General features: G+C 39.6%; 3 protein-coding genes across 4 annotated transcripts in view; 1 reads left to right on the top strand and 2 right to left on the bottom strand.

The window, feature by feature from the left end:
* Positions 1–85: 85 nt before the first annotated feature.
* LOC102297628 (troponin T, slow skeletal muscle) lies at positions 86–6072 on the top strand. Of its 2 annotated transcripts, none has more exons than XM_042226007.1 (13): positions 86–130; positions 1300–1329; positions 1418–1431; positions 1520–1546; positions 3994–4009; positions 4110–4167; positions 4257–4373; positions 4523–4600; positions 4695–4808; positions 4922–5031; positions 5160–5250; positions 5334–5374; positions 5700–6072. In XM_042226007.1, the coding sequence occupies exons 2-13, from the start codon at positions 1307–1309 to the stop codon at positions 5743–5745; spliced, it is 735 nt and encodes a 244-aa protein (XP_042081941.1). In that variant the 5' UTR covers positions 86–130; positions 1300–1306; the 3' UTR covers positions 5746–6072. The 2 variants fall into 2 exon arrangements, with proteins under 2 accessions (XP_042081941.1, XP_005935538.1); XM_005935476.3 differs by having other exon boundaries at positions 3991–4009.
* Positions 5842–11767, bottom strand: LOC102297331 (dynein axonemal assembly factor 3). The gene is made up of 12 exons (XM_005935475.3): positions 11655–11767; positions 11307–11389; positions 9658–9764; positions 9486–9579; positions 9239–9387; positions 8874–9065; positions 8645–8767; positions 7374–7496; positions 7121–7256; positions 6727–6841; positions 6497–6571; positions 5842–6287 (listed from the first exon to the last, which is right to left on the bottom strand). The coding sequence occupies exons 2-12, from the start codon at positions 11386–11388 to the stop codon at positions 6146–6148; spliced, it is 1338 nt and encodes a 445-aa protein (XP_005935537.1). The 5' UTR covers position 11389; positions 11655–11767; the 3' UTR covers positions 5842–6145.
* Positions 11768–11847: 80 nt separating this feature from the next.
* syt5b (synaptotagmin Vb) overlaps positions 11848–14053 on the bottom strand; it is a 6982-nt gene continuing 4776 nt past the window's right edge. The window contains exons 4-9 of the mRNA XM_005935474.3: positions 13923–14021; positions 13432–13599; positions 13043–13210; positions 12820–12934; positions 12569–12702; positions 11848–12484 (exon numbers count right to left, since the gene is read on the bottom strand). Coding sequence (XP_005935536.1) covers positions 12275–12484; positions 12569–12702; positions 12820–12934; positions 13043–13210; positions 13432–13599; positions 13923–14021 — 894 coding nt within the window. The 3' untranslated portion in view covers positions 11848–12274. The remainder of the gene's footprint in view (positions 12485–12568; positions 12703–12819; positions 12935–13042; positions 13211–13431; positions 13600–13922; positions 14022–14053) is intronic.

The raw sequence follows: 14053 nt of genomic DNA, 5'->3' as shown, positions 1-14053 counted from the left end.
ACACACACACACACACACACACACACACACACTCCTCCTCGTCGCCCAGAGGACCCCATATAAAGCTGTGTTTCCCCTGCACTTGTTACTGCTCTTCGTTTCAACATCAGTGTTGTTGTCTGCTGTTCAGGTATGTACTTTGACCTTTTCCTATGATATCTAAACTGACATTTAAATTATAGCACCATCCACATCCAAATAAGATAATCAGCTCGAGCTACAGTTTCCACTGAGCACATGCCCAACTTAGTATTGCTAAATTAACGGCTATAAAAAATCAAGCATTTGCAATAAATGGAACGACTTTGATGATAAGACACTAAAAACTTTGCTCAGATTAGTGAGTTTGGATTTGGAAATGACTTATTTGTTATATTCAGTGTCTTTTCCGGTTATTTTGAGTGAAATATAAACACCCAGTGTGCAGCATTTGGTGTTTGGGATTTTCATGAAGTGAAAAAACTCAGTGGTTTATTCTTGATCAAAACAATTCTGTAATGTATTTAAATACTGGACCCACCAGTGTGTTAGTGGGTGATGATAAAGGTGTAACATTTCTCAGAATAAACATGCTCCAGTTATTCTCGGTAACTCTGCTGGTCAATTAATGCAATAAAATCCTCCTGAAATCCTTCAGTCCTTTTGTCCATACCTGTTTATTTAGACCGACACAGTCATATCTTAAAATCCTTGCTAAAATTGACCTGTGAGGTATTGTAGACACTTTTATCAGTGCCTGTAAACAGGTAGTATCATACATTTGCATAGGAATGAGACTTCAATATCACAAATTTGCCTTTGTTGGTTTTTGTCTATTTGATCAGTCAAACATGGTTTTGTACTCATGCAACATCTCACAGTGACACATGTGCATAAGCCTATGAAGTAATGGTTAAAATATCTGTGAGGCTACGCACGTATTTAAAGATCCTTTTAATTTACTGAGACTGCACGTAGATCAAATGATAATAGAGGACTTGGCTGGTGTTAATAGCAGCTAGCCGACCAGCTTAATCTCCTTCTATCCCACATTCTCTCTTGTAAATCAAATTAAACAAGATGGACTGGACAGCTGTTACCTCACTCTGATCCTGGATAATTGGATGCTGCTCCAATCCAGTGTCCCTCTGGCCTCTTCTATTCCTAGATCATTAGCTCCAAATGGCCTTTCACTTAATCTTATCCCCTAAAGTAAAATCTTACACTGAATGTTGCTTTTTTAATTTCAAAGGTTTGGAAAAAGACGTGTGGTGCATTATAACTATACATAATAGCACTGATTTCTATGTGTCTTTCCAGTGTCATCATGTCTTACTTAGATGAACACGGGTGAGTCGATCCAGTCCAGAAAGTTCTAATTCATTAACTTGTGTTTTATGGCACGTCTAATGCATTCTTTCAATTCCTTTTGATTTAGAGGGCATCACGAGGGTAAGGGCAGCAATTCTTTCATTTAATAAATATATAAGCTGCAATTCATATCTCAACTCAATCAGACTGTGACTCTTTCTTTCTCCAGAAGAAGATGAGGAGCAGGGAGAGGGAGGTGAGACTGAAGGCTCAGTGTGGGTTGATTATATTTAGCATACCTTGGAGATAACACATCAACTACCAGCTGTTTTAGCAATCCAGTAGTAGAGACACCCCATAGACCCACACAATTGTGAATATGGTTTAAATCCTGTAATTGACTTAATGTTTACGTGTTGATTCTGTATTTCTGTGGGTAGTCCATAATCACTACCTTAGTACACAACCCAGTATCACGGCAAAACGTGTAATAGATGCGCTGGTCCATTTGGACACGCATGTTGAGGTAGCCTGTAAGCTGCAGCACCAGCAGAGGGAGATATTTTATTTAAAGCAAACATGAAAATGATCGGAAAGCATTTAAACAGACATTACTAACAGATTTACATGTAAATACACATTAGCCGCCTAGCTTAATTTTTTCTGGTGATTAAGGACCTAGCGTACTTCATACATTCCTTGCTCACTAGCCACTTCTTGGTTTTAACCCTGTAATGCCATTTGTATCATATTTGCTACATGAATTTCTGAGACCTCTATGTCATCAACATGATCAATACTTGCCATAATTTCAAAATGTTATGGACAAAACTCTTTTTTTTTCTCTAAAATTAACATTGTTGTTAACAAAAAGTTGCCAAACACGCCCAATTTATCAAATGCGATACAAAAAATATATAATAAATATATCATAAACATGATACAAAAAAAAAATTGTGGATTTTGTTATAAGAACATCTCAGTTCCAAAAAATCTGAAATTTCTGGCTATTTTTTGATGGGTTGGGTCTCACAGGGTTAAATATATTATCTCCCCTTTCTGGTTCTGCAACCTTTGCATGCAGTACCACAACTTTTGCATGCATGTCCATTTCATGCTTTGGAGAGGCAAAGCTGGCAAAGGTGGGGCTGTCACCTTGGAGGTGGTTTAGAGAGTGCTGAGTTAAACCACTCTTTCATCATGTGAGTCGTTAGAAACATCTGTAACATTTGTGAATTTTTTTTTCCACCCTCACCATACGAGTTATAAAGGTCACATGGGTCGAGGTGTGAGTTGGGGTTGAATCGCATGGGAAAGGATCTCAAGACTGTGTTCCAAGTAGCTGACAAATGGTGTCATAGGCCACCACCTCTACTTAATGACGGCTGTTCAAGCTGGACATAGATGGCCTCCTTGACTCCTCTGTTTCATTTATTTCCACTCTTGGCTGTGTACTATGTGGGAATCTTTAACATTTTAATCTCTGGAGGTGAGCATAAGAGACTCACCTGCATGCTGTTTTGCTTGTTAGTGGCTGCCAATATGAAGAAAGTGAGCTTTAAAGAAGGTAAACAGCTTGATTCAAACAGTAAATGAAAACGAATTGCAGGGAGGTTCCAACAAATCAAATCAAATCAAATCACTTTTATTGTCACATCACATGTGCAGGTACATTGGTACAGTACATGTGAGTGAAATTCTTGTGTGCGAGCTTCACAAGCAACAGAGTTGTGCAAAATACAATAACGTAAACAAGCAAAATACAAGAATGGCTACATCTGAAACTAATAAATATATGTACAATATATAATAGTATATGCATTTCTGGATGTGTATACTAAATATTTTTCTACGTGTGTGTGTGTGTGTGTGTGTGTGTGTGTGTGTGTGTGTGTGTGTGTGTGTGTGTGTGTGTGTTACACATATTTTACAAATTAAATAGAGTAAACAATAAATAAAATATATAAAAATATACAGAGTTGAGACATGTGCAAAACAGTGGCATTACTGTACAGTATGGAGTGCATAATGTTGAAGTTCCAGTAGTGAAGCTGAGGTGTCTATGACGTGTTCAGCAGTCTGATGGCCTGGTGGAAGAAGCTGTCTCTCAGTCTGCTGGTACGGGACCGGATGCTGCAGAACCTCCTTCCTGATGGAAGTAGTCTGAACAGTTTATGGCTGGGGTGACTGGAGTCCTTGATGATCCTCCCCGCTTTCCTCAGGCACGCTTCCTGTAGATGTCTTGGAGGGAGGGAAGCTCACCTCCAATTATCCGTTCAGAGCACCGCACTACTCGCTGGAGAGCTTTGCAGTTGTAGGCGGTGCTGTTGCCATACCAGGTGGTGATGCATCCAGTGATGTTTTGTTTGTGTGTACTGACCACGTAAGATCCTCAGCCAGATGTACACCAAGGAACCGGAAGCTGCTCACTCTCTCCACAGCAGCGCCGTTGATGGTGATGGGGTGTGTACTTCTCTGCACCTCCGGAAGTCCACTATCAACTCCTTTGTCTTTGCGACGTTGAGTGTGAGATGGTTGAATAAGATAAACAGCTTCCTGTCTGATATAAACTTGGTTTAACTTGAGCTTTTCTGTTTCAAGATGTATTTTTGATTATTCTAATAACAATAACAACAATAATAATAATGATGATAATAACTGATTTACTGTTTCATTACTTTTCTGGCTGCCATACTGAAGAAGAACGGCCCAAATACAAGTAAGAAAATACAAGAATATTATGCTGTGAGCTTTCAAAATGATTTGATTAGTAATAAACAAAGCATAACAAATCAGTACGCCTTCATGTGGTTTTACAGGCCACTTACGCAACTCGGTGCACCAAAAATCCCAGAGGGAGAGAGGGTTGACTTTGATGTAAGTGCCTTAATATCATTGTTTAAGAAAAGAAATACATTACACGAAAACCAAACATAAGTAATCCCAGTAAGTTTCTCCCATGCTAGGATATCCATAGGAAAAGGATGGAAAAAGATCTTCTGGAACTACAGACACTGATTGAGGTCCACTTTGAGCAGAGGAAGAAAGAAGAAGAGGAATTGATTGGACTCAAAGCAAGAATTGTAATGCCCTTCCCCATACTATTTTCTTGTTTTGCATGTTTGTCTATTTTCCCCTCACTTGTTTGTATGAAAAAGGGATTTGTCAGGGTGCAGTCACCATTCAGGCTAATAGAGAGTAAAGCAGCAGAGTTGTTTTTTTTTCAACGTAGGAAAGCCGGAGGGCAGAAAGAGCTGAGCAGCAGCGTGTAAGGGCTGAAAAAGAGCGGGATAGACAGACACGGATAGCGGTAATGAATTATGTTAACACATATGTTGCTTATTCCATGAAAATATCAATAATCCAACAAAGAAAAGAATAATTTAAGTGACGATGCAACTCAGGAGGAGCGGCAGAGGAAAGAGGATGAAGAGGCAAAGAAGAGAGCAGATGATGAGGCCAAGAAGAAGAAAGTTCTCTCCAACATGGGTGCTCACTTTGGAGGGTTCCTAGCAAAGGTCAGAGGGATTCAAGTGATTCATTTGTGGGCAGGCGTACCGCTATATTCTGCAGATATGTGAGGTGCATTTCTAGGCTGATGTGACTGGGCAAGAGCGGTCGTTTCTTACAGGCAGAGCAGAAACGGGGTAAAAGACAAACTGCAAGGGAAATCAAAAAGAAGACACTGGCAGAAAGACGCAAGCCACTGGCAATTGAGAGCCTGAAAGAGGATGGCCTGAGGTCAGTTAAAGCCTTCACTGGATTACATTTTTATTTAGCTACATGCTATAGATATATCAGCTGGATAAGCCTGAGGCAAACAATTGTTTAAGCCTTAGACACAAGCTGTAATGCCTTTTGTGTTTTAGAGAGCGAGCCAAGGAGATGTGGGAATGGATCCACCAGCTGGAGTCAGAAAAGTTTGATCTGACTGAGAAGATGAAGAGACAGAAATATGAGGTTAGCCCTTTACTTGGGAATATTTAAGATTTTTATATTAGAAATCGGAGACATTATATTTTTATGTACTTTTTCTTTTTCAGATCAATGTCCTCCTGAACAGGATCCAACACGCTCAGAAATTGTGAGTCAGACGGCTTGTCTCAATCTACCCACAAAACAAGGGAGCTAAGTGCAGGGTTGTAGGTAGATCAACTCTTTGCACATCTTTGACTATGCAAAGATTTCACAGGTCACTGGCAACAACCACACACGCACAGGAAACACAATAATCTAAGATCTTGCTACTTTCTGAACAGGATACACACACACACACTTTATTTAATATATTTAAATAAAGCGACAGAGCAGAAAGAGGAACTAGCACTACTTTACTCTCTTACATTTCGCTGATCTCCTGTGAACTACTGTTTACGATCTCCTTTTAATCTTCTTTTTTCTTAATGCAGCAAAAAGGGACATGGCAAGGGAAAAGTTGGAGGACGTTGGAAGTGACCTCATACACACACAGACACACACAGGAAGCATAAACAAACAAGAGGATGGTTCAATAGTTCCAGGACAAACTTCCAGCACCTTTGCAGTGTTCAAATAATGGCTTCCTGTAGGGTTTATTTGAATACATCAACTTATACTTACATTTGTGGCTATTAAAATACACATATAAATATATTTGAACTGCTGTAATGGTTTCATTTAAACAAGATGTGAAATATTATTAATTCATAGTTGCTACCAAACAAATATGAATTATTATCTGAAGCATCTGACAGCTCCTCCTAGTTGGTTTGCAAACTGCTGATAAACAAGATGTGAAATGTCTCTGTTGTATGGCTTTATTATGCTAAGTGTCTCTCGCATCTTGGTAAACAGCTATGCTGCGATACGAACATCTCTACTTTATGTGTTGTACGAAGACGGCGTGGACGTCATTACTGGTCCCCTCATGCCAAGGTTCAAATCCAGCCTCTAAAGCGATGTCCTCTACTTTCTTTGCAAAGCCAGCTTCTTGCTCTTTATTCAGATCCAAAATGTACCTGAGACACAAATAATGACACAGGAATGCACTGTGAATCCAAATATGGCAATCGCTGTCGCTATTAACTTTCAAGAACAGTGTCACAATTGAATTATAAGGAATATGTGGCAAACTCAAAATATCCCATATGCAAATGCCGATACACGGCAGTCACTGTAGTCCTGGTGGCCATGGTAACGAGCCCTGTGTTACTAAAAAAACCCTCACTTGGCCAACTCCACGACAAGCACAGCGTCTGGTGCTGCAATCTGTCTCATCATCGGGCCCAACTGGTGCACAAAGCTTTACAGCAGAGGCAGAGAAGGAAGCAAAAGCACAGAGAACGAAACATGGTCAGCAGTTATATCAGTAGTGTGCAGTCCAGGTGACTGGATGCTAAAGGAATATTTTTTCAAGATGACTTAATATATTTCGTATTCATTTAAAGAAAAATCCACCTGGCGGAGAAGTAAATGGTGTTGAAGAATTGGGAATATTTCTGTTTCTCAGGCAGTTTGTGAAATGAGTCCAAAGGCAGGAAGGTGACAGAGATCCCATTTGGATACATCAAGTCTGAATGGGATTAGAGAAAACGCAGTGCTGGTTTTAGTTGCTATTTTCTGGAAATGAAACATCAAAACATATTGCATGAAGACAGGAAGTAATACAGTAAATAGCTGGAGCACCTCATTCCCCTTTAAACTTCTCTTAAAGTTGTCCAAAAGAACAAAATGAAAGAACATATAAAAATAGAAACCAACCTTTCACATCACTTTAAGGGTCTTTTTGTCACAGTGGTTTTACACTCTGGTTTTAATCAAAGCTAAAGCTGAAGGCCTTTTAGCATTTCACCTTTAATACTGACAGTCCGTATGGATGTGTCGTCCTCTGCATCGGTGTATGTTTGAGAAGTAGTAGGGCAGCCCCGTCTGCTGGACAGGGACTGGAACAATCCTTGCAGATTTGCGAAAGAGATATCCTGGGCGGTCTGTGGATGTGAGAACAGGATGGATGACAACAGACAGACAGTAATGTGTTTAGAGATGTGCGCACACTGATTCCAGCAATGAAGACAGAAAAAGACAGAAAACTTTGTATGTTTTACCTTAATGGGTTGCCCATTCTGTGTCTTCAGCAGACTCTTGTCATCAGTTTCAATGCCAAAGGACAGATAAGGACTAGAAACAATGTCTCCCCAGTATCCCCTGATGGCTACTTTGTCTCCTTTCTGTACAGACACATGACCAAAATTAGCTTCCTTCGTCAACTTACTGTTTACAGTGAAGTGAAAAAGTAGCTGGCCCCTTCCTGATTTCTTGATATGGTTTTTCACACATTTGTCACACTTACATGTTTCAGTTCAGCAAACTCATTTTAAATATAATACAAAGATAACCCGAGTAAATACAAAATGCAGGTTTTCAATGATGGTCTTATTTATTAGGGGAAAAAACGTTATGCTTACCTATCTGGCCCTGTGTGAAAAAGGCATTGCCCCTTTTGTTGAATCATGAATGAACTGTGATAACCACATTCTTTATGGCTGAGTTCAATTTCTTCTCCTTCACACTCAGGCCTGATTAATGCCAGACCTGCTGGATCATGAAATCATTTAAACACAACCTGTCTGTTCTGTTTAGGTGATAGATAGAGCAGGCTTCTATATCTATCATCTACAAATGGTTACAAAGAATTTTATTAGGCTTTGGGACTCCAGTGAACCACAGCTAGAGTCCTTATTATCCACAAATGAAGAAAACATGAAACAGGGTGAACCTTGCCAGCCTACTAAAATTACTCCAAGAGCACATAGATGACTCATCCAGAGGGCACAAAAAACCCTGAACAGCATCTAAAGAACTGCAGGGCTCACTTGCCTCAGTTAAGGTCAGAGTTCATGATTCAACAATAAGAAAGAGACTAAGCAGAAATGGCATCCACAGGAGCCCCGAGATGAAAACCACTGCTGACCAAAAAGAACAGGCTTCTCTCATGTTTGCCAAAAAACATCTTGATGATGAGTCAAAAGCTGAACTTTTTGGAAGGTTTGTCTGGACTAAAATCAGACTGAGTTACTTTGACAAGCTTTAAACAAGTCTGTTCATACTTAAAATCCTCCAGTGGATGAATTAAAACAATACGAGGACAATGACTTTTTCAAGCAGGGCCAGGCATGTTTGGATAGTTTTTTTTCCTCCTAATAAATGAAATCATAATTTAAAAACTGCATATTCTATCCACACAGTGTATCTTGGTCGAATATTAAGATTTCTTTAATGATCCCAAATGTGAAACACGTGACAAAAAAAAATCATTGAAGGGAAAAATTCACGGCACTGTAGAAGAGCGATGTAGAAAAAACCAATATGTAATTACCTGACTAAAGACTCTTGAAGACAGCAAACTAGGATTAGTTATTTGATAGACGCCTTCCCTCATTTCGAATGCCAGTCCCTGTTCCCTCCATCGCATGTATTGCTGTCTGTTGATGACGCCACACTGCAGACAACCAGGACACAAACATATATTTGAATTTCTTTAACCAACTTTTTATTTGCAAAATCTCTGGCCACACCAGAGGAATGTGCAGAAAGTACTCAGATACCCCTTTCTCATGAAGCTTCATTGTAAGATCCCACTCAAAGCAGCCCTTCTTGGAGTCATAGCGTGTCCCAAGGTGTTGCCTGACTCGATAATCCCAAGCTTTGGACATGATAGGAGCAGGACGCTCTGGTGATGAAGACCGAGTTTGGATCCATGACTTAAATATCATGTCCAGTTCGTCTCGCTCCTTAAACTGTAAAAAGTGTCCATACTCAGTGAATAAAATTTTGAAGCTTTTTCTGAATGTGTAAAGCACTTACACTTACAAATTTCAATGATTATGTGCAGTGCACTACAGGTTATACTGAGCAAGCTGCAATGTCTGGCTGTTTAGGTAAAAATACGCTCCTTCAGCGATGTTTGTACCTTAAGGAGAGTTGTGTTCAGACAGGCATGCGTTGCCATCGTTTCAGTAACGGACAGAGAAAGTTGTGATGCTACACATTGCAGTACTTCCTCTGCCTGACTGCGGATTTCTGCGTTTCCAAACACCTCTAGGAAAACTTCGGTCTTCTCTAAAGATTTAAAATAAGGATTAAAAAACCCCACTGGTTTATGGACAACAACATATCTTGCTTTAATAAAATGAATAATTTATCCAACTCCCATGTACCATTAATCCCCATGCTGTCCTGGGGAATCAGTGCCAGGTAGAGGAGCAGCAGCTGTCTGGCAACCACCTCCATGTTGTTTTCTATGACCCATATCTGCAGTGTGGCAAAAAGAAGTTATTTGAAGCTCAAAGTATTGTTAGCCATTTGCAGTTTTAAAAGACTTAGGCTCACATGGACACTTTGTTTGTCTTGCAAACCGGCAATGGTCTTTAAAATATGTCGTGGATCTCCACTGCCCACCAGTAAAACATTCATTTCCCCTTCACGTCTCTCAGGGCCTAGTAAGAGAAAGAGAGAGAGAGAGAGAGAAAACACATATTATGCTTCTGTTGCTGGATAAGGAACCTCAGTACATTTAACCTGACAGGGACAAACTGTAGGTGATAGAAACTGAATATGGAAATCTGGAGAAACAGGTCAGATGTTTACTGATGGACCTGTGATAATGACAGAGTTGACAGAGACACAGTGTAGGATACAGTATCAGATGATAAAACACGACTGACGGATGACACAGTTTGCTGATCCATTGCGTGTATCCAGTTCTGGGTCGACTTACCAAGGTTGATTTGTGTGATTTTGAGTGGAAGGATCAGACACCATACCTTTCAAATGTCAAATTTCAATCTTTGAACAAATTTCCGCAAAATGTTCAGAAGACAAACTGTCTACAGCTGCACCAAAAAACTCAGTGAAAAATGCATTTAGTTGTTTTACAGTCTTTAAATCATTTCAGCCTCATCTTCACTCAAATATTGCCATCAACTCCAAGATCCAACTGTGATAAACACTATTTATATCAGTGTGACCAATTATAATATGACAAATGATTGATCATCAGTGCTATTTTTGCCTCTGTTAGCTGCTGTTAGCTGGCATTAGTGAAACTTTCTTTTAAGCGGATCCAGAATTGTTGGACTCTCATGCAATGTGAGAATGTAATCAAACACTTTATTGGGAGGAAATGTACTTCTGAGGCCTACCATTAGCCTCAGAAGTACATTTGGCTAGTTTATAACCAGCTGGTGTTTTTGTTTAGCTGGTTCATCATCAGCTGTCCAGAGACAGGAGGGTCGCATGTTTAATCTGCTGACGATCAGTAACTGCGGCAATATCAGGAATAAATAAGCATGTTTATGCGTGTCTTCCTGACTTCAGTTCAGGAGATGGGGCTTGAGAGGAGGAAGAGGATGAACTTTTATTCAGATGCTGATTGTGTTGTCTCTTTTTGTGCTTTCACTTAATTGTTGAAGTGGATCCCTTCTCAGATAATAAAAGAATTCTTCATATCTTGAGTATGAAGGTGCAAACATGAATTAAAACTTGCCTCCTCAGCACATGAACTCCTGAGAATTAACTTCTTTTCTGTCTCTGATATAAGACATATGTGGCAATTCTCTGGCCACATACGTAAGATCAGGCAGAACAGTCCATCGGGATCACTGTATTCAAGAGGCAACATGACATCTTACACTATGTATTTTTAATGCTTTAATTCTTTATTTGTTGGAATTTAAAATAAATTTAGAATTGCACACTAATAAATCTATATTTATGAGTACACCATTATTTTTTCTATTAAAAAAACCTAAAAAAAAAAAAAACCTGACAGACTGTACCTAATTTTGAGATATCACACGTGTATTGTGTATTTATGTGTGTGAAACTAAAACGTGGCTGTCTATTTTTAAATGCACTCAACGCAGCATAATAAATGAATACTCTTGTAAAACATCAAAGCAACTCATACAATCCTTTATCTGCTCTGACGCACGTGCGCGGGCCCACTCACAGGATCCTCGTGCAGCCAAGACTCTTACCGATATGGAGCAGGTCGCGTGCAGGACTGAAGCCCCACCAAGTGATGCAACCCGCACCCTCAGATGGCCGTCCAGCACTCATACTGCAAAGAAAGGCAAACGAAGGCGTGTACCCCGTTGGTTTACGTCAAGACAAAACAAACGGCGGTAGGCAAGGGACCATATCTTAACACAAAGCCGTAAAAATATAAAATAGCTTAGTTCAACTAATGCTAGCCAACTGCTACAGAACTTTTAAATGGTGCCCTGAAAATACAGCTATTGCTCAAACGCATAAGTGTGTCTCTGACTTTAATTCTGTAATTAAAAAACCTTAGATAATATCAAAAACTGTTTGTTAAACCTCACCCGACCGACTCTTTGACGACAGCTGTAAAAAGTGTGAAGCTGAAAGTAAGTTTGGGTTCTGTTGCTAGGCAACACTTTTGGCTACGTAGACACCATCTACTGGTGAAAAGAGTGAATTACACAGTACGCTCTTCTATGAGTGCCTTCATTGTTAAAGTTTATTCAATTTATTAAAAGAAACTGAGCATTAATGTGAAACATTCCATTGTAGGTTTATTTGTTTATTGCACCACAACACTAGAAAGTGAGCAAAAAGGCCCAAAATACATTAAAAAACAACAAAGTTGTTTATTATGTGAATAAACTCTCTTTCATCAATTTTTAACATAACCTTGCATGGGCCTACACAAGAGATGCACATTTACAGATATGTGGTTTCTAGGCTTATAAAGACAATCACTTTGGTTTATGGTATGAGGTAAATATGGGGAAACAAGGTTTTAATAACAGCCAAATATCAAACATTGCTTGACAGGTGCATATATACACACCTACAGACACACACACACGCAATATGTGTCTCAAAGGAAATAAAATGGAAAGGAGAAAATAGAAATTAAGAAAACTTCGGGTTTAACAACAAGTAGCATATTGGCAGCAGTCACTACTCAGGTGTGACTCTAACGAGGTTTTGCTTTGAGTGCCGCATCTACTTCTTCTTCAGGCAGAAGAGTGTGCCACTGGGCTACTGGACGTCTGGGATTAGCAAGCATGTCTGACCAGTGGCGCAGTCCGACTCCTGTAGCTCCGTAACCCATAAAGGTCTTTCCAATAGGGTCGTTGCTTCCAAGTTTATCGTAGTCGAATACTGTGATGACAACCTGCACTTTCTGAAAGGCAAAAGAAATACAAATGACAAGCTTGTCCACACAGTGCTTGGTGTTTCAAAACTGATTACCGGTAATAAAAGGTACCTGTATTTGCTCAAAGGGGACTTCAAAGCTGAAACTCTCATTAAAATAAGGATTGAGTGTGTTTTTCTTTACTGTTGTCTTCTTCTTTTTAATCCGTTTCCCATTTTGTTGCAGAACAATCTTCACATATGGGTCTTTTGAAAGAGGAAGTGAAGGTGAGTTGCATCATGCATGTCTATTTCAATTCCTTATGATACTTGGGGATTTATTTTTTCATTTATTTGACTGATAAAATCATGAGGCCTGATTACCTGATAAACCTCCAACATCCATTTTCTTAAGGTTCTTTGCCTCCATGATGTTCACTGTCAGTTTCCCGGCAGTGGGTACATAGCGCAATGAGATGCAGATATCACCCAGTTTTTCCTGCAGGGATAAAATTTTGTGAAGAGAATATTGAAAAAGGGTTATTATCCAGATGTTTAGCATTGAAGGGTTGAAGAGCTGAAACATGTTTAAACAAAGATACAGTACCTCCTCCTTCTCACCACTCTCCAAGTCCCTCCATTGTTGCATTGGCTGACCCAAATCAACACTGTTCATTGGAATCTTTATTTCACCGATCATGTCATGCTTGGAGAATCGATCAAAGTCAAAAACCTGCAAGACCAAAGTCTTTCCACCCAGCTCTGCGTATGGAATCTAAAAAGAGGGGGGAAATGATAACAGACATTTCAAAACATACTGCATTGGTATTTTGGGGGGAAGGGACAGGTTGAGTTTGATTAAGGGGAAGAAAAGTCTGAAGAGGAAGTGGAGACTTGTGCCCAGCGAAGCGTGAAAAGCAACAGCCCGAAGCACCAACTCGAGCTGTGACAAAGACAAAACCCTGACAGCATCAAGTCGACAAGAACAAGTAGTACCTTGAAGATGAAAGTTTCGTTGAAAACAGGGCACAGGTTTTTGCGCTGAACCTTGGTCTCGTACTTCTTCTTTTTATCTGGCAGCAAAAAAACTTTGACATAGGGATCTGAAGTCCCCCCCATGTCCATAGCGGCAAGGTCCTGAGCCTGAAGGATACCCACGATGAGCTTTAGAGGAAAGAGATCAAGTGTCAGAATCAATGTTATTAGAGTTATCTATAAGTAAAGACTAAAACTAGTTGAGAAAAATGTTTTAGTTATCTGGAATAAAAATCTAAACTAAACTGTAAATGAATCAGAATCAGAATCAGAATCGTGTTTATTGGCCAAGTATATGTGCAGACACATACAAGGAATTTGGTTCCGGTAGATGAAATAGAAATACTTTAAAATACAGAACTTTAATATATCTGGACAGAACTGGTCTGCAGTGGTTTAAGTGGTCAAAAAGAAAAAGGGCAGGAATTTTGACATTTCCATGGAGGACTTACCTGAGCATCTGTGAAGTTGTAGTCCAAGGAAAACTCCAGTTTACCCAACTTTTCCTGTTCTTTCTCCTCTTCCTCCCCTTCTTTCTTCACCTCCCCCTCCTATAAGATTAAAACACACACACACACACACA

Source organism: Haplochromis burtoni, unplaced genomic scaffold (assembly GCF_018398535.1).
Source record: "Haplochromis burtoni strain Fernald_Lab_line unplaced genomic scaffold, NCSU_Asbu1 Contig_192, whole genome shotgun sequence".
Lineage (NCBI taxonomy): Eukaryota > Metazoa > Chordata > Actinopteri > Cichliformes > Cichlidae > Haplochromis > Haplochromis burtoni.
Note: the sequence above shows the minus strand (reverse complement) of the source record. Positions and strands in the feature narration are given on the sequence as shown.